Source organism: Phalacrocorax aristotelis, chromosome 4 (assembly GCF_949628215.1).
Source record: "Phalacrocorax aristotelis chromosome 4, bGulAri2.1, whole genome shotgun sequence".
NCBI classification, from domain to species: Eukaryota; Metazoa; Chordata; class Aves; order Suliformes; family Phalacrocoracidae; genus Phalacrocorax; species Phalacrocorax aristotelis.
In genome coordinates this window covers 41,562,731-41,582,815 of record NC_134279.1, presented here as the reverse complement: position 1 = coordinate 41,582,815, position 20,085 = coordinate 41,562,731, and the positions used below count along the sequence as shown (strand labels likewise).

The following is a 20,085-nucleotide window of genomic DNA, read 5'->3' as shown; positions in this document are numbered from 1 at the left end:
AGTTGCTGGGCTGTAGGAAAAGCGGCTTGAAAAATTACTTCAACAGGCTGCATGAACTGTGAGCTTAGCTGGGTCCTACGCACTCGTGGGTTTCTGTTGCACACCTCAGCTCCTGCACTGGGTCTGCGACGAACAAATAATATTACAAAACCAGTCACGCTCTGCGTTTCAGAAAAACTTTGTTTAAGACTTGGGGATCAGCACAGGAGACCTCCCCCCTGCATTATGAGCGCTGGAGTTTTTTGCCTCACAGAATTGCAATCACAGCCTAACGTAAACACGGTGAGGTGTGGTACTTTCCTACTCATTTAAAAAAGTCGGCCTCAGTCAGTGAGGAGCATCAACACAAAAATTAAGGTGCTGGATTGGGTGGCTTCTGCTGGTGAACTGGATTTTTTTTCCTCCCTTTAGAGTACGCTTGCTATCCGTGCTGGGTTAGGATATTGAGATGTTATCAGCTGAAACAAATGGGGAAAAGTGATTAAAAAATACCACCCCTCCCCTCTGAATCCTCAAACCACAGGAAAAAAAAAAACTGCTGTTGAGTTGCTAATCTCTTGGAGATAGAAAGGTCCCACCCTACTGATGCAAGATGAAAACAGAAATCTAACTTACATACTTTATGGTGACTTCATCATTTAATTAAATCATGCATACGTAAGATGAGATAGTTTTCTCAAGATTTATGTCCAGAAGCACTTTTGGAGCCAAACCTTCATTTACCTGTGGGTTAGCAGCCATAATAGTGTAATTCCCGTCGTCATCCAGGGTGGAGGCTGCAGTATGCAGTGAGCAAGTTCCATCAGGTTCTCTTTGAATTCGGTAGTGATCACTTCGTTTAGAAATTTGCTTCCCATCTTTAAACCAATAAATCTGCAGGAAAAAAAACAAGGCGCGGCCAATAAGAGGTGGGTGCGCATTGTCATCGTTTCTCAATTAATAGCGCTAATGAATCGTAACTGCTGAAAACTCTCTGGTAAGCATTAAAAGAAAACCCGTTTGGTCAACAAGTAAAAGTGCAGAATCACACTCCACGAACCGCTTGCACTGAAAGACAAGTTACGGATTAACAATCAAAGAGAAAGGCGGCAGCGTGAACATTTACCAAAGAAATTTACAGGTGCGTAAGGGCTGTACCCATCTCGAGGGCAGAACAGCAGCTGAACGCTTCAAGAGCTGACAATAAGTGACATTATAGAGAAAAGTCCTGTTTCAGAGAAGATTACTAATTTTCAGTTTTTATTTCACTTGAATCTGAAGAAGTTGGAGAAAGAACGCTGTCGCTCTCATTTCAGAAAATAAAAACATAGACCAAGGTAATTGTAGGAATAATTAGTTCAGCGACGAACAAAACAGAAGTAACGCTCTCACTGTTGAAACCCCGGTTCTGTCTCCTACCCATTGCGCTGCCTGGACCGCCCCAAGAAGCCGAAGGGGGCTGAGCCGCCGGCGCTGGCAGCGAGCAGCTCGGTGTGTGGCCGGGCCAGCTCAGCAGAGCGGCACGGCTGAGACCCACAGTGTCACCCCGACGTGACAGACGCCTTCAGAAATGGACGGCTTTACAAAGTAAGAGGAAATACTTCAAAGCGAGTCAGCACACAGATAGCCTTTAATGATGGTGCGCCAACACCGGCGTAGTTCCAAGTTGTACAGAACAGTTAAGTTATCTGTCAAACAGAGGTCTCTTCCATTACTTTTGATACACAATTTTATTCTCTGGCTGACCCGAGATCTACTTTCAGTGAGCCAAAAAAAATGATGTATGCAGAATAATATCTTAGAGTAATCCATAAGTTACACAAAAAACCATGTATGTGTTTTTAGTGCCTCAAACTTGAGCCGCAAAAGAATTCAAATATTTTGACCCAGCTTTGGGATTTTTTTGCTATCTTTTAAAAATAATATAAAACCCCAAACTGAAATCTGCTGGAATTAAAACAAAACAAACCAAACAAAAAAAAAAAAAAGCCCCCACAAAAACCCAAACGAAGAAAAGCCAAAACCACCAAACCCCAAACCATGGTGTACACATGAAAACGCACATAGGAATATGTGAAAAATTTTACCCTAGGGAAGCTGCAGTCAGCTCCCCAGACCAACATTTGAGTAGAACAGTATTTACTTGTCCTTTCTGAGGTATGCATTACTCCGTAAGGTCAGCGGTGTCAAGCATTTCTTAAGTCACTTGTGCAGGTACCGACACAATTTTTATGAGGTTGACCCGTGCAAAGTAGAGCAAATATATTCATCCCAGTCACGTGACTGCTGGGGCTATTTAGTGTGAGGAAAACACACACAGCTTCCTCAGTCTAGTTCCTGAAGTGGGAATTGAGGTCTGACGGTGAGGAAAGGGTGCCGGCTCTCCAGTAAGAATGAAGTGACAAAGCAAATCAAAATTCCCGGGTTTAACGTGCCGCCTTCGTCATACATGCCCATGTTTCAAGGCTCCAAATAAATTCACTTGGGGGGAAAGTTAAGGATATACTTTTAAGTTTCACAAAAAGACAACGGAGAACATTTTGGAGGGAACGGTTAGAAATTTCCCTTAAAAATTAATTACCATGTATGGTTTTTATATTAACAAGCATTATGCGTAACTAGAAATGATTTCATTTCCTCAATAGCTGGTTATACTTGTTTCCCGTTTTGTCTGTCAGCAGCCTTGCAGAGACTCTGTGGTGCTAACAAAAGATTTAGTCATGTCTTCTCATCTGCTGACAGAGCACTTACTGGAGATGCAGAAGATATTTGATCACTTACACACACATGCTAATGGATGCTGGTAACAACATAGATGCAAAAAATGAGTTTTAACTTGCACGCTTTACATGTGTCGTAACGTTGCTTGGAAATCGGCTGCATTAAGTAGTAATTATTTAATAACAATGAACTTATCAGAAATATCAGGAGACACGCCAGGAATTGTTACAAGGCAACACATGCAAATATTGACTGAACCAGCTAGCCAAACACCATGCGTGTGTTGCCCAATACTCATTTCCACTAAGTATAAAAGCGTTAGCACCACTGGGTTTTACTTATGAGTAAATTCTTAATGTTACCTTTATCCGACATGGAGCTAATAAGTAAAACAGTACCACTGCTGGAAACAACGGCCCTTGCAGGGAAGCATTTTCTTGCTAGGATACCTCTTCATAAATGTACCATTAAGCTACGCAAGCACCGAACGCTGCATCTGGATTTCTTTTGTTTGTACCACGTTTTCAGAAACCTATGTGTAATGACTAGGAATCGAACGGAATACACAGTACAGAAGGGGTTTTGATCTTGGGCGGCACAGGCATTTTTAATCACTAGGAATTATATTCAGCCAGTATGAGCTTTACGCAACAGTCACGTCTCAATTATCCGTTTGTACGGCATTGTCCTAACTCTGAAGGGAAATATCTCTTAAAAAGAAGTATTCCACAATCCCTCCTGAATCACTACAGGTTCTCATTCTAATGAGAAAATAGTTTCATATTACACTGAAGGTTATAACACAAGTAGACTCAGATTTAAAAAGTCCTATTTATGAAGACAGAATTTGCACATCAGTATTCAATTTACATGGCATGTTCAGGGGAAAAAATAATCAAGCCAATAACCCCGCTTAGAAAAATCCCTTGTAATGAATGCCAGATTTTAGAAACACTACAGCCCTTCCCAAAGCCATTCCTTGGCAGAGCTGACAGAAGACTTAGAAGGGAGGAGCTTCAAGTTAGTAAATTATTTCCAGCTTTTCATTTGCCAAAGTAAAGAATTTATTCAGGGGCAACACTTCCAGCTTCAGCAAACGACAGCAGAGGGGCAGCCATCAGCCATCGAGCAGGTCAAAATCGCTGTCTCGGCTTGCTCCGGCAGGTGAGGGGAAGATACAGCCTTGGACATTTGCAAAGCCCAGCTAACAAGTAGCCATCCAACAGGACTGAAATTGGTTCCATCCCAAGCAACTTAACAAATCGCACAAAGCATCTGCAAGTGAATGGAATAAAGGGTCATAGCCCCAGGTGAAGGAGCCAATCACTGCTTAATGTGCGTGCTTTGACACTGCATAAAACCAGAACACCGTATCGGAATCAGAGTGCACTCACATCAGATACTCCTTTACAGAGCCACGCTTTAGGGGATGCAATAACAATGTGGTTTCTTGGCTGTGCAACCCCTAACACCAAAACGAGGAGAGTGAGGGAAAGGAGACATCCTCTTTCATCTGTCCTAAATCAGATTAAGATGACCGTGAAACTACACCTTAATTGAAAACTGAAAATGAGGGAATGGCTGAGTTGACTAAGGCTGACTCATTACAGGTGATCCAGCAACTTAGTCATGAGCCTCAGGCAAAGAGAGTATCTCTCCAGGACACTGCGCCTCTAACACCAACGAACCCATTTGTCTTCCACCCTTATTCAGCACAACAGACTCTTCTGTGCGGTCATCTCCAAAGGAATGCTGGACATCAAAGGTTTGGTTTCAGCCAGGCTGGGCTAATCTTCTCAGTGTGCGTCTTCAGCTTGAAGCAGGAGTGCTTTTTGACATGACTATAGTGATCAGCCCCACTTACTTTGCAGTGGTTCACATCGTGTTGTGGTCTTGGAGCACAGAATTGGATTCCTTTCAGATGAAACTAAGCCAGAAAATGTGCTCCAAGAACACATCTAATGTGCTGCATCTGCTCCGGTCTGCGGGACGAGATCAGAGCTAGCCTGAAGTAAAACCTCCTGAAATGCATGCAGGGATGATGTCTCATTCCACAGGTTTGCTTCTTCTGGTCTGCACTACTCGCTAATGTAGACATAGCTCTAGTTCTCTGTTGCTCCTTCTTTGCTACCTGACAAAGTCCATTTTTTCTTCTTACATTCTGTGCACTATCATACACGTGTATCACTGGACATGTAATGGCATTTGCATTTATCTCTGTTCAAAATCCTAAATACCTGTAAAGCTTACACTAGATGAGAGATATGGATGTGGCTGCTTCTGTGAAGATCTTATCTAAGAGACAAGGCAGCTTTGAACTTGCCTAAGAAGAAAAGAGCCCCTGTCCACAAGAGGTCACTGTAAGAGCTGCAAGGACCTCACGGGGAAGATACTGGTTTTGGCAAGGGAGTTGAAGACACTCCTGCTGTTTGCCTGCTGCATAATGAGTCAGTTGATTGCCAAGCAATTTTTTTCAACGGTTAAACACAACCTACCGAAGGAAGGCATTCTTCCAGACTACTGACATCACGCAACCGGTACTTTTACATTTGCTAAAAGGAAACACTTCCCAAGCCCAACCCTCCCTCAGACGCTCATCATTAAAACCTCAACCATCATGTCTCATCTTGCTGTTGGGATATGTGGGAGCTTATGGTATTTTATTATGCCTTCCTCTAACTTTCAATAAAATTTAGTCTTGTTAGGGTGTATGCGGAGTATGAACTCTGCAACGCTGAAGAATGCAGAAATACCACGCTGGCTCCTGAACCAGAAGCAACGTATTTTTGCATTAGCATGTTGCTGTGTCTGAGCTAATGACCCATGTTGACCTGATGAGGTTGCTTTTGGGACTACTGTGCCAGCTCACATGGGGTTTTCGAGCATTGCACTGCATTCTGTGGCACAGATGTACCCTGAAGGTAACCTTGAAAATGACGGAGGTATTACTTGTAGGTAAAATAACTGAGATGAAGTCTCAGGAGGGAGTAACTAAGAGCGGAAACCTCGTGGTAGGATTTTTGCATAGTATAAATCTAAATAATTACAGTGATGTGAAAAGAGATTTGACAGTTTATACCAGCTAGGAGTCTTTCTTGTCAAGAGAGAATGTCTGCTGTTCCTGTACAGCCCATAGGGTCCAGGGGCTGACTGTTGGTAAGGCATTACCAATATTGGTAAGGTACCAATACAGAATTCTTCAGAATGTTTCTAGAAACATTTACGTTCTTTTCTTACCTTTGGCTTTGGATTTCCTGCCACTCTGCATGTGAATGTGACTGGCATTCCCTCAAAGATTTTGTAATGCTTCAGCTTTATCTCAAAATATGGTGACATGCTGTTATCAGTAGGTTCATCTCCATGTTGCACCTCATCATCTGATTCTTCCACAGGAGATCTCTCCAGCCTGTATTCAATTTCACTGATCAATCTTTGCTCAAAGCTGGAGACTTTATATTCCTGTCAAACAAGAAAAGAACATGTTACTGTCCAGCTTCAACAGAGTGCTCAGCAAGATGTGTTCCTAATGGTTTTGGGTTTTTTTGGTTTGGTTTTTTTTTTTATTCTACTGATCTTTGACAATCCGTTAAGGTTTTACATATAAAAGGAAACTGTATCTTGTTGAAGAAAAACACTATAATCCATGCCTCCAATAAATTCCCTAAGAAACAATGAAGACATCTGGTATGAGGCAAAAATTGTATTTCATGTTATCTTAAGGTCTAATTTATAAGAGGAAGGAAAGTCATTGGTTGCTTTCTTTCCATTTTTTAAAAAAGCCTATAAGAACAAAAGTATTCTGAAGCAGTTCATAAAGACCAAAGAAACACACTAATATTTCCTTGAGGGTACAGGCAGATTTAGGGTGGGTTTTGTTTCCAGATGGCCAGAAGACCATATGGTTCACATCTGCTATTTGCATAGAACTGTACCAGAGGCTGCACCAGATGGCTAAAATGATTTTGTTTACAGTTGCCTGTAAAACTGGGGGGGGGGGGGGGGGGTGTGTGTGTGGAAGAAAAAAAAGAAAATGGCAACACTGGCAGTCCATGATAGTTGCTTCCCTTTACTCCTGTTGCCATGGTCCCCTTTGTCTGGCCTTAAAAACAAAATTTGTCATAAAAGTATTAAAGATACAGAAAGAAGAGTAAAAAGTTCATCCAGTGTAAAACACTACTGCTGGTTTAAATTTGCTATTCAGATACTAGGAAACATTACTGTGGCATACGCAGTTATTTACTTTCTTGAACTGTTCACTTGGTCTACATGGCAGTACAAAAGTCCTACTTTGAATCTCAGTGATAACAAAAATAATGCCAGAATGTAAGAAAGCTCAGAAGCAGGAGAGAAAAAAAAAGTCAAATCTTTATTTGCCAACGCTCTTCTTGGTCAGCAGAAATTGAGGCACTCTTTCAAATGACTTTGGCCATTGTCTCTGACCCTTATTTTATTTAAGATAGAACAGACATCTTGTACGAAGCCTCCTTTCAGATGCCCATCGTCTGTCATTGCCTCTGGCCTGAAAATGACACGTAGTCTTTCTACTGACTGGTTACAGAACTAATCATAACCCTCAATAACGGTAAAAAAAAGGAAGAAGAGAGAAATACCTTTGCAAACTGCAGAGATATTTTTAAATTTCTTTGTTCGCTGAAAGTTTATCATAAAAGTAAACCATGAAGTACACATGGTATATATAAAAAGCAGCTGATTTGGATGCAAGGCAGTTAGGATCAGTGTATGTTAACATTACGGCAGAAGGATGCTGGAGCACGCCATTACTGCGGTTAAGCTGCCGGCACTCAGACAACTGGGCTTATAGGACAACTTTAACACCTTGAAGGGAGTGCAGCCAAAATCTCACCGGTTCTTAATGCTAGGTGACCTCTTGTTATTAACCAAGAATAGCAGAAGGGAAAGGGCAAAGATGACAGAGAAGAAGAAAAAAAAAAACAGTGGACAAAAAAGCAAGACAGGAAAAAGGTGAAAACATTAACCTTTTGAATATCCACAGGAGTGACTACAGAAGCACCAACAGAGCGAGCTTCCTGCAAAGGTAGAAAAAAAGATCAAGAAGCAGAAAGAAGATCAAGAGGCATCCATGGCAGTTTCTCAGAGTTTTTAATCAGGAGAACGTACTTTATGTGGTAACATAAACAAACGATAGCGACACATTTCCGAATAGCAACTCTGGCATCTGAACAATGGAGAACGTGTACCTGGCCTTTCAAGCGGACTTTATGTTGTGTTTTTGGTCTGCATCCAAAAAGTGCAGATTACACACATAAAGAGAACGTGGTTTCAAGATAGTAAATGTATTTTTGCCTTGAGAGACTTAGAGGTCAGGATAGAATAGGATAAATGGAAGAGTTTAAAGCAGAGAGCAGACATATGAGAACTTTCAACCTTATTCAGTATGGAAAAAACGAGCAATAGGCATGTGATCCTCCAGTTTACTTCACTGATACGTAACATATGACTTCTGTAATGAAAACCGTCCTATCCTGTGCATATTTATTGTCTTATCTAGGACTTTTTTTTAAGACAATCACAGCCTGTAAAAAAGAAACATTGAAAGAAATTTTTTGTTTTCCTATGAAATGGTAGAGTTATGTGGCACCTGTATAACAGGCTCCTCTTCTGGTTCCTGTATGTTGAAGACAGTTGCAGCACTGTCTGCTCCCAGCAATCGACGAGCCATTTTCTCCTCATATGTTAATCTCTGAGCAAAAAAATAAAGGGGTGGGTTAAGGGGGAGGGAAAAGAAGGTTGAAAATTTCTTATTTCTCCTTAAAAACTACAGGGCTGTTAGTAAGCAATGCTTTAAATAATGTTAATAAAATAAAGCAGCAGTATGGTTCTAACAAATTTTCTGCTACAGTTTGTAATGCATTTTTTTGGCATTACAAGTGGCTCTTGTGGCTTAAGCAACCCTTGCCCTGACTCTGCCATTTGTTTCCATCCTCTTGCCAGGAACTTGGGCAGGAATGAGCAATTAGAACTGCTTAAATCAGCATGGCCATCAAAAAAGTGCATGTCAAATCATCCCAAATCTTACTCCTTGTCGTTCTGCTCAATTTTTACATTAGAACCATACAGCAGAAAACTCTGCCAAAAAGGCTAAGGAGATACTACTCTACTCAATTATTTTGTCAAAAATATGACAGCCCTTATAGAAAAATATATTCTGTAAGGACTTTTTATTTCTATTTCTTCTTACCTGTTAGGAAATTAAAGAGGCAGCTTATAAAAGACCATTTACACTCTGAAGGTAAAGCAAGTTAAAAGAAAACCTTAAGTGTACAACTCAATTATTTCATCGTTGTTTTTCCTTCTACAATCAGTAACACTTTTCAGATGCTTAGCCACTTCCTAACAAATCAACATTGCAAAAAAATGCCAGTGAATGAAAGGCAAAGTCATTACATGGTGAAATGCTTCATTTAAACAGAAAAATGAAAGAATGGAAATTGAAAAACATTACATCTACCTAATGCTTCCATTTTTAAAAAAAGCTCACTTCAGTTTTTAAAAGATGCCATATTGTAGCTAAAACAGCAGGCTGAGACTCATGAAAACTAGGTACCACTCTTGGCTTGGTTACAAATGTCTAAGCAAGTCATGAACTTTTCTTCACTTCAGTTTCTCCTGTGATCACTCCAAGTGCCCACAGCCATGATTACACAAACAGAATCACCCAAGACAGGAATCTGCAAGGCAACAGCCTCACGGCAAGCACAAAAACAGAGTTTACTTGGTTCAAGCTCCCACATCATCTGATCACAGTTTGTTGGGTTTGTTGTTTAGGGGGGAGTTTATGCTTTCCTATCCTTGGGCCATGCGGGTTTTCTCAGGACATTCCATTCATTTGTCCAGGCCAAACATGTCTCTCATTTTCCAAAATAGGCATTGACAATCAAGCTCAGCCCACCTCCTTTGAAAAAAGTGGGAACTTCTACTATGAGAGTGCTTCTGCTTAACTGTTACAGAAAATTGCTGAGCCCTGTGCAGTCAATGGAGAAAGGTAAGTACAGCAGCACTAGTCGCTCTGAACATTTTCCCTACTTCACTCCATTGACCTTATTAAGAACCAGAATCTGGCAGCTGTAGTGTCTGACTCAATAGGCTGTCTTGAACTACAACTCCAGAGTCCGTATCTCAGACACAGTAGGAAGCATAGCAAACTTCCGAGCATTGTCCCGAGAAACGAAAGCACGCTACCTTTCAGTGGCACAAAGGCATCCCAAGGCATTCAGATGCTTTGGAAAACATTTCATTGACAAAGCAGGGGTGACAGTCTACATTTAAAAAATTACTTTCCTGTTTCAAAAACATTTAAATCAATGCCTTAATAACTGTAATCGAGCCTTAGGAGAGTTGGTTCTCATCCACTCTGAGCAGGAAGAATTTGGTATTTTATCTTTTCTGCATACCTTAAAATGCACAAAAACTAAGGGAGAACTTTTTGGCTGCACATATCAGTTGTTTGAAATACTTGCCCATTTTCACCTCGTTTCTTGACTCCTCAAGCAGATTGTTAACTCTTCACAAAGTCTGTAAGTTAGTACTATCAGTAGTTCTTTATTCTATTGGTCAAAAAGATCCAACAACTGCGAGCTCTAATGACACCTGATTCCTAATGGGTCATTTCTCATGATGAACTGCCTTGTCCCCCTCTGATGTCCACTTACCACCTACTCTTTTCCCATCTTGTCCAACAGCTGGGCAAAAGGTAGAATGAGCCTGGACTGATCAAGAGCTATACATATGTTTATTGGCCCTTGATGTTCAGACTGTGCAGGCTTCTTATGCAAATTCATCACCTTTGAGACCTCCATTGCTTTGTTAAGTCCAAGTTGTCTAACAGAAGAAGGAATGATAGGCCAAAATGTACACTATAATTCCTTATGGAAATGCAACTAAAAATAATAAATACATAAAATATAAGAATAATCTACAAAAATTATTTTATATGCAGCATGTCTGAGAAACTACCCATGATTCCCACTCCCATTCCCCAGGGTATTTTATGTTTTTATACCGGTTGCCCATTGTTCAAAAGGTCTTCCTTGAAGCGAAGTTTTCTTTCCAGATCCTGAATTACAGCATCTTTTGACCCTTGAATCTCTTCATCTGATGCTATCCTAGCAGTTCTGCCTGTTTTCTTGGGAAATCCCCTGCAAAACAGTACAGGAAAATTCATTAGCTTTCCTGAAACCATTGGTATTTAGGAATTTATCTGGAATCACTGCTATTAATAAAGAAAATTACATTGTGTCTTTGAACTTAGAGGTCTGGCGTCTTATTACTATGTTGTCCCTTCTAACTCACATCACTGGTTAAATGGTTAGTTTAAGGACAACGTTGAAACTATGCTTTATTTGTGCATTAGTTGAATTAGGGCTCTGGATTTTGTAGCAGTGGCTGTAAACACCATACACTTAAAGAGGAAAGTGGTGAGCAATGGCAATAAAGTGAGAAGAGACATGAAAGAGAAAGCATGACTAGATAAATGGGAATGGAAGATAAACCAGGTTCCTATGAGGTACCAGATGGATAAAGATCTTAAAGATGTAAGACAAGGTAGTTAATTATTAATTTCCTACATTATTTCTTAACTAATTCTGTGTTACAGCTTTTTAATGCACAATGCATAATTTCATGTTTATCCTTCATATCTCTGTGAACACATACCCGTAAGGCAACAAGGAAACGTGGTTTCTGAAAGAAGAGCCATTCACAGAGTCTAGGTTACACTGCTAAAAAGAACTATCATCCCTGTAAAGCAGTTTTCAGCAGCCGGGTTTCGCAGTTTGCGTTCATAGGGCTAAGCTATTCCTCATACCAGTCTACAAGTTATGACTGCACTTTCAGAACATCTCGCTCCTGTTTTCTGGAATGGCACAGGAAATTTTTTTTTCCAATCTGCACTAATATTTAACACTTTTCAGAAATATTATGATGGCTGTGTTGCTGGAAACGCCCAGCAATGTTGGTTTCTACTGGAGATCATCTGCTCTTACACAGTTGTGAAGAAATCAACATTGCTATCAGTATTTGAGATTTGTAGCACACCCCACTTCTCCAGCGAAGTCACACATTACCATTTAAAACATTGATAGTGATAAATAGGGCTCAGTCCATTACATGAGAGTGACTTATGCAAAATATGGAATTGAATCAGGTAAATTGCCAAACTCACAGATGGCACAGATGGAAAAAAGATCAGACCAGCGTGTAAGGAGTAAACTTCTTTCCAATACACAACTTAATAATTTAATTACCAGCACCAAAATGTTAAACAAGAATCATTCAGAGATAACAGATTTTGTTGGATATTGTTTGGTACTATGTTTCTATAACACAGAGAAAACTCATTCTTCATTAAGTGTTTTCAATGGTAATTTTTAGCATTAGTTAAAATGAAACAATACACATATGCTGTCCAAAGCCAAAAAGGCATTAAGTGAATAGATGGAGAAGACAATAATTGGAAACACTTCTGACTAAATTCCTAAAACATTTCATATTCTGTTACTGAAAGTAAATTTAAAACGGGAAAATGGTGAAGTTCTTGTAAAAAGAACTGCATTTTCGTATTAAATCACAGCAGAAGAGCAGACATTTGCCTAACGTCACCAAGAGCCAGAGAGCAACACCCCTCACCCTAGAAATACTCAGCCATTAGCTGGAGACGTTCTCAGTCATGAGGCAGAATAATTCCCATAGCATTTGGCTGGGGGTGTTTGCAGTCATAAGTAACAAGCAAAGTCTTCTCCACTCTGTTTTGGGGAAGAAGTCAGGAAAATTATCCCATTTACAAGGAGGCAAGAGAAAGCTAAGAGGGAGGAGTAGGGTCTCTTCAAGAAAGATGCTTCAATAACTCAAGAAACTTGGGGAGAGTAAATGTAAAGGAAGATACAGCAGGAAGATGGGCAAGAGAAGTTGGGAAGAGGGATCAGAAGGTAATGTCCCTCAGGAAGGCTGGACCAACTGCTGAAAGGCTAGTGGAAAGGTGGCATCTGTCTCTCCTCAGTCTTTCCCTTCACCTTCCGGCCTCTTACCCCACCCAGTCCAGCACCCCCATGGAACTGAGTTTTATCACTTTTTGGATAAGGACACACACCCCCAAAAACCATACAGCCAACGCAGCAAATTTCAAATTTGGCTTCACTTTGCAGAAGCCCCATACCAGCTTTTAATGGAGACATGCACCCTGCCTTGAAAATTTCAAGTGATACATTAAGACATACAGTTTTTACTTCACATTCTTACAATTTTCATACTTGAATGATAAAAATAGTCTTAGCAGAAAAAGGCCTGCTGATGCCTGGCACTCCATAGGCTGTAAAGGTAAAATATACAGTTTACCCAAGAAAGTCAGAAGAGTACATGAAAAGAGGGGGATGGGCTAAGTGCTCTGGAGTGGATTTCAAGTAACAAGTGAAACCATTTTCTGAAGCATTATCAGTTACCTCTGAAAACAAAAACCCCTAAGCAAACACACCCATTTTTAAAAGCGAAAGGAGTACCAGGAGAATTACAAGTCAGTGAGTACAATGTCCATACTAAACATAAGAAAACAATATTACATTCCATTTCAAAGCATTGTGGATAATAAGGAAAAGAATATTGAATCCTAACAAACCTCACAAATTTCTCTCTGTGTCAGGTTGAAGGACATACAGATAGGCAAAAAGAAGTATCTTCGATACACTTCAGTTTGTGGCTTCTGAATAAGCCTTCAGGAGCTGCAATAAGTTCCCTAGTAAATCAGGGAAACAGAATCTGGCTGAAATTTCTATCCTATGGCTGCATAACTGTATGAAAAAGTTATTCAGAGAGTAGCAATGATTTTTTCTTTTTCTATCAAACTGGAAGAATATAGACCAATGAGGTCTATGTATAGTAAGTTCGCTACTTAGTATTTAAACCTTAATGACAGGAATAGCGAAATAAAAAAGCACATTCCTCAAATTGGCTGATGACACTAAACTTGTAGAGTTCGCAACTCATTGTCAGGTAGCAACTGTCATTTACAATAATCTTCATAACTAGTCTAGAAGTGGACTAATGTTCATGAAACGCTGGAAAAATGTTCAAAGCATGACAGCAATACAAATGGAAAATTAGCACTAACGTATTAAGCATCTATCCAGAATCTGTGAGATTAAAACTTGGACAACACCACCATTATTTCAAAAGGAAAAGAAATATAATTCTGGGACACATTAGCCTGAGACTGAAACTTCATTGTTTGCCTTTATTCCTTGCAGTTGGACACTGAATCCAGTTTTAACACTGCACTTCAAGAAAAATACAGCAAATTGGAAAGTTTTAGAACAAGAAAACTGTCAGATGGTATTAAAAGCTTAGCTGTTGTGACAAGCTATGGTCTCTCACACACACAAAAATATCTTGTTTATTTAGTCAGGAAATAACGAGAATGAAGATAGAGAGGTAAATCAAACACAAAATATCAGAAACCAGCTGACGTTCGGTCATTCTCCACGTCCACTGAGGATGAAGCAGACAACAACTTGAAGAGCAACAGGCCTAGCTTGGACAAAAACAACTCAGAACTCTCCTCTCTCCACCCTCCAACAGTGACGGCTCAACACTGGGACAAGTCACGTAGGGAAGCTAAGGAATTAATTTAATAACAAGGTATGCAAACATTTTAGCAATGGCCTGGGGATCCCTGGTAGCTTTTAACAGGAGAGGCAGACTCCCTAACAACCTTCCAGATCTCTGGTTATGTGCCAGAACATCCTGAGCTTTGCACAGTGGGTGTGGAAGTGTCATCGAAGACCTCGTCAAGGCAACTTGCCTGAAAACTAGATTCTCTTCTCTTACATTCACAAATAAGTACTTAAGTGAGGAAGTAGTTCGTTTAAAAATATAACTATAAAAATGAGTATCAGTCAAAATTCCTTCAAATGCCCTTTAGAAAGGTCTCTCTCTTTCAGAACTATTTTAAATTGGGACAAAAAAAAAAGAACAGGTGCACAAGGAAATGTAATTCTTCCTGCAAATGCTCTATTTCCAACCTCTCTGTAGAACCTTTCTTTCTTTACATATATACACTTTAAAATATGTACATATATATACACCTGTACATACCCCTACACCAAGTTTTTGCGCTTAAGACACACATTCTCGAGATGAATTTCAGAATGGCTACAAGGCGATGGCAACAAATAGAAGGTCCTTGGTAAGTCTATCGTCTGAAAGCACAGATCCGTTCAGCTTGAGATGGTTTACATGTCAAGACAGCCTGGCAGCAAACGTTCTTCAGCTGCTTTTGCAAATATTTTTCAGCATCCATACATGCCCTTATCTGGATGCATTAAGTTCCTAAGATTTGTGTCCTCCTTAGTGACTCACCAGCTTTCTTTTTGCCTCTCCTCAGGGATAATATCAAACAAAACGTTCTGCCAATTCATTTCTGTATTTGTATGTTCAATTTTTGCCTGATGCTATTTTCAGAGTACATCATGAGTACTAAGGTAGCAGGAGATGGCTGGAGAAGGCATATTTCAAGATATTGACACCATTAGTCTGGAGCACACAACCACCATCACAAATATGCAAACAAACTATCAGCCTTTGAGAATAAGGCTGAAATCCACATGGATTTTAAGCACCTCTGAAACATGCATCACTTAAGTCACTGACGGACTGAGTACAGATGTAGATAAAAGAACAGAAGTCTGAATTCTTTTGGACAGAAAGGGCGCAAAGAAATTGCCAAAACTCAGTCATCTTAATTCACACAGAGATTTTTGACAGCAAAGATTTTTGCAACCTCGGCCTGGCTCTCCTTAGTTTTGAATATTTGCCCTAACATTTGTTTAGAAAGAAGGCCAAACCAGCAGTACTTTTCATGTTTTAATTACACAGAGCGCACGCTGGATGCGATTCCCTCTTTTCCTATGTACCTTTTACAGTGTAAACAAGGGCAACAGGCTGGCTGTTGTTATCCTTCCAAGAACAAATTCCTGTTCGCAGCCAATATGGCTCAGTTTCACAGAAATCCAAACCAATTCTCTGGTACTGAGGTAATGAACAGTAACTTGATTTTTCCTTTAAAAACTAAAGCCTTCCAAAAATACAGCTAATTCCTGCCCATTTAACACATTTCTCACTTACTGTAAGAACAAAGTTACTATAAGCACTGTAACAGGTCACAAACTTTGAAGCTGCAGCTGCATATTAAGATTGTTTTAGTCTGATCTTGCCGTACACACTGTGCAGACCAGGAGTCAGCTCAGTACTGCGATGTTACATGCATCTGAATTAAGGGAACGCCTGAGGCACAGACCTGGCTAAGGATGACTTGCACTAAATGAAACAAAGGTAACAAAAGTTCAATTATTTCTACCACCCAAGAAAAGGTTATGAAACTGTAGTTGCAAAAAAATATCATGCCTCAGCATTGGATAGGATCAAGACTGACATGAATTATATATATTTCTGAGCAAGTTTGATCCTTCTTAATGATTAGATAACACAAGAAGACAACTCACCTATAAACTGCATGTCTTCTACCAAAAATTTATTTTTCTAAGGCTTATCTTTAAAAATGCATTTTTACTCATTAAAAGAAGAATTGCTACTTTTTCATTCTCCTGTTCAGCTCCTTCCCCACCTGAGCAAGTTATCCCTCTGCCTCATGCTGCACTGGTTACCATAGATACGTAAGTGCCATTTGCTCTACAAAAGATGCCCACATACTTGGTTATCCATTTAAAAACTACTACCTATTTTGTAACTGGTAATCTTATCTGCATTTCTATTTGTCAGCAGCACTATGACAGAACTGACGGTCAAGAAGAAATCACTAAAGCACTGACTGCTCCTGAACGTAGAAAAGGCTGGCACAGTCCTCATAGTCCTGAAATCTTGAGAAGAACAGGTAACTGCCAGAATCATGTGAAGAAAAATCTACACTGGACTGAGAAAAGGTAATATATCCAAAATATTAACCTTTACTGTACTTGATGAAATGCTACTGGTTAAGGTCTTCACAACTATCAAGCACTGTACCTGGCTTTTACATTCACAGACGCTCCTGTGGCATTCAGATCTGCTTGAAATAAGAAAGTTATAAAATTAAGTCCTCTGAAGAAAAAACACCTGCAGACCAAAAAAAGCTGCAAAGCCACGCTGCTGACAGCCTCTCTCTCTTTTCAACAGAGAGGTATATGTACTAATTCTCTTTATTTAATTCTTTTAACTTAAGTTCACTTGCCATCTTACAACACTCTTAAGCATCTTCAAATACCATTTAGAAAAAGAACTGGATAAAAACATCTTGAAAATTAAGACTTCCAGATGCAATGATTGTGAGGATACAGTAGGTCAGTTATTCTGGCTACTGTCTGTGTGTCTCCATATTAAATCCTCAATCTCTACTTTTGAGCAACTTTGATTAGATCTGGGTCACAACCTGGTTTTCGAAGTTCAAGTGGAACAAACGTGCATTCCTCATGTTTCAAAAAAGATGATATGGATATGTATTTTATGATAATCACATGCATGTACACAATAAGAAGGTGTTACACTGTGCAAAAAGAAAGCCCCCAACATGAACTGTTTCTTAGCACAACCAATAAGAAGCGATCTGATATCACAGATAAACCACGCAGGTGTTGGTCTAACAGCCACGAGTAGTATCCAAACCATGGGAAAAGGAGGTACAACACAATAAATCAAGAAACTTTGAACAAAAACTGTCTAATGGACAGGAGCAATAGCTTAAGAAAATTGGGGGTTGGGAATGCATCCAAAACCTAATATTTGCTTAAATTTTTCCAGTTACAGAAATACTTGTCTTCAGATCTATTTTCCTGAGATCCAGGGATAACTCCAGGTATGACTGAATAGGTAGCATACAGAGATGAGGTGAAACCCCTCAGAAGCAAGAAAATACCCTGACCTTTCTCCTCATTTTGACGTTGGAATTCTTAATCAAGATACTTCCTCCTACGTATCACTATTTTCACACCGATCATACTGTACGCAACCTCTGTTTTTTAGAGTTGTGACAGACATAACTTACAGAAATGGGAAAAGTAAATGTCCATTCTACACAGGAGAGCAATACAGTTTACTCTGAAATGAAAGCTGGCATTTGTACTGGGAGGCTGTTGAAAGTTGTAAGATGAAAAGATGGAGAAGCGTAGCTTTTCCGCAGAGTGGTCACCACCATTGCTGACTCAAGGAACATAAGGGTTACTAAAATATTTGCTTCAGTGCTATTTAAGACAGAATTCAATAGACAAAGTCACAGTACACAGCTGCAAGGACAGACCAGCAGCTCTGATTCAAAGGTAAAAAAAGCGCGATATCCCTCTGATCTTGCTATTCTCATGATTCCTACAGAATCTCCTTTAAGATTTGGATTTAAGATTCTAGAGATCATTGAAACAGCAGTTAAATTTATTATGTAGACCGATAAAAGCAGCTTATTTAATTATGTTTTACAAGATACTTTAGACAATCCTGTCTTCAAACCAATGTTTTCTTCTCCATTTTCCATTCTTTTCCAGAAAGTAGTAAATCTAGAGTTATGTTCTTTCACCAATTCTGTAGAGTCAGATATTTTTTCTGTTGGTGACTAAGGTAGTATTACTGAAAATATCTACTTTAAGAAAAAAAATCTACTTTAAGGAAAAGTGTCTACTTTAAGAAAATACTGCCACTTTTAAAGTTGCTTTCAGAAGGCTATATGTATAGCTGACAATACCTTTTTTTATACTTAGAAAGAGATTCCATTCCTCCAGGTTGGATGACTCCACACCTTTTTGTGGCAGGATTTATATTTTTGATGTTTAAATATTCACAAAATAGTCACTAAATCCTTCTCTGGGATTAACTTCGCTTTCACAAATGCTCACGTAAACTTACCAATGTATGTGCTCACCTAGAATTTGTAAGGATACTTATTTCTTTTCATACAGATATTACTTGTTTTCTCTGTGAAGAGTGAAGACCAGATTCTAGCTTCTACAGATTTAACTGTGGGCAAAACCCACTCAGTTCTATGTTTCTGTCACATTAACTCTGCTCCCTGCAAGTCTTTTGTAACTGAAAGCTAACATGAGTCCAGCACATCCACCCACCCTGGAGTTTTCTTTAGGTAAAGAAAGAAAAGAGATTTTTAAGAACAGTATCCAACAAACTTACTCCAGCCAAGTTTTACCTCAGAAATAACAGACAAGTGTTCATAATTCCCTTAAGTACTTAATTAGCTATGCAGTTCCACCAGTACTTCTCTTTTGTTTAATAACACTAGCTTTGGCAAGACATGAATTTATCAAATCTGTCCCATTAATAAAAAAAAAAAAAAAAGGTTATTCCCAAAGCTTGTTCAGCTAACACCATCACAGTCACAGCTTGAAGATGCTGGTCACTACAAAGTGTCTAGAGCTTACTGGAATGATGAGATATATTTTATTCAACTGAATCATTTACCATACAATTGTTGCAAATAAATGCTTAAAATATTTTAAGGTGAATTAGTAGGTACTAATGACACAAAGCCACTTTCCATGTTCCAGATGTCCAGATAAAGTATAATACATTCACAAGTAGCTATTCCCATTGTTCAGGCAAGGCTGTAAGACTACATGTTGTTAAAAAACAAAAAAAACACCACCCCAAAGAAACAAAAAACCCCAGTGCAACATTTCTAAATCTATCAACTGGAAAGAATATTCATTTGATCAAACTGGTTTAGATAATGCTGTCACTTCCACAGAGTCTCAGAGTTCAAAACCAAGGAAAATGTCAACCCTAGCTGAAATATTAGCATGGCACTTACTGCTCATGGGCTCACAGGCAGAGTACAGGGATCGAAGAGAGGCACAACACCCCCTTGGATTAATTTCTCTTTCAAGCAGAACAAAGATGACACACACATGGGAAAGGAAATGCCTGAAGAAAACTGATGGAGGGAAGGTCTGGCTCCATAAGGAGAAATGAAGACTCTGTTGGTTTATATACAACCACTGTGTCTTCCATTTTACAGAAAACTTCACCGATACTGCCTTTGGCCATGTCTAAAAATAATTAACTCCACCTGAAATGTTTATTACTTTACCTTTATCTGCTCCTACCACAAAAGAAATCTGAAGAAAATAAGACTGATGCCTACTAAGCACTGATTCCGAGGAGCAGATCTGTAATCATGCTAAGTTTAGTATTGAAAAAATAATTTAAATGTATGAAAAAATGAAACAATTATTCAATAAAATTCCACAGACTTATAAAAATAGTCTGCAGAATTTCTTACTCTGCCAAACAATAGTTTTTGTTACTTAAAAGAGACTCTGACAAGGCTAAACGTTTATTGTTTTCATTCAGATATTTGGCTATCAG

General features: G+C 39.3%; 1 protein-coding gene across 5 annotated transcripts in view; it reads right to left on the bottom strand.

Annotated features, from left to right (window-relative positions):
* PALLD (palladin, cytoskeletal associated protein) overlaps nt 1-20,085 on the bottom strand; it is a 209,522-nt gene that overhangs the window by 14,994 nt on the left and 174,443 nt on the right. For all 5 annotated transcript variants that reach the window (XM_075091120.1, XM_075091121.1, XM_075091122.1 and 2 more), the window contains 4 exons: nt 10,742-10,877; nt 8,321-8,422; nt 5,938-6,159; nt 724-873 (listed from right to left, as the gene is read on the bottom strand). In XM_075091120.1, coding sequence (XP_074947221.1) covers nt 724-873; nt 5,938-6,159; nt 8,321-8,422; nt 10,742-10,877 — 610 coding nt within the window. The remainder of the gene's footprint in view (nt 1-723; nt 874-5,937; nt 6,160-8,320; nt 8,423-10,741; nt 10,878-20,085) is intronic.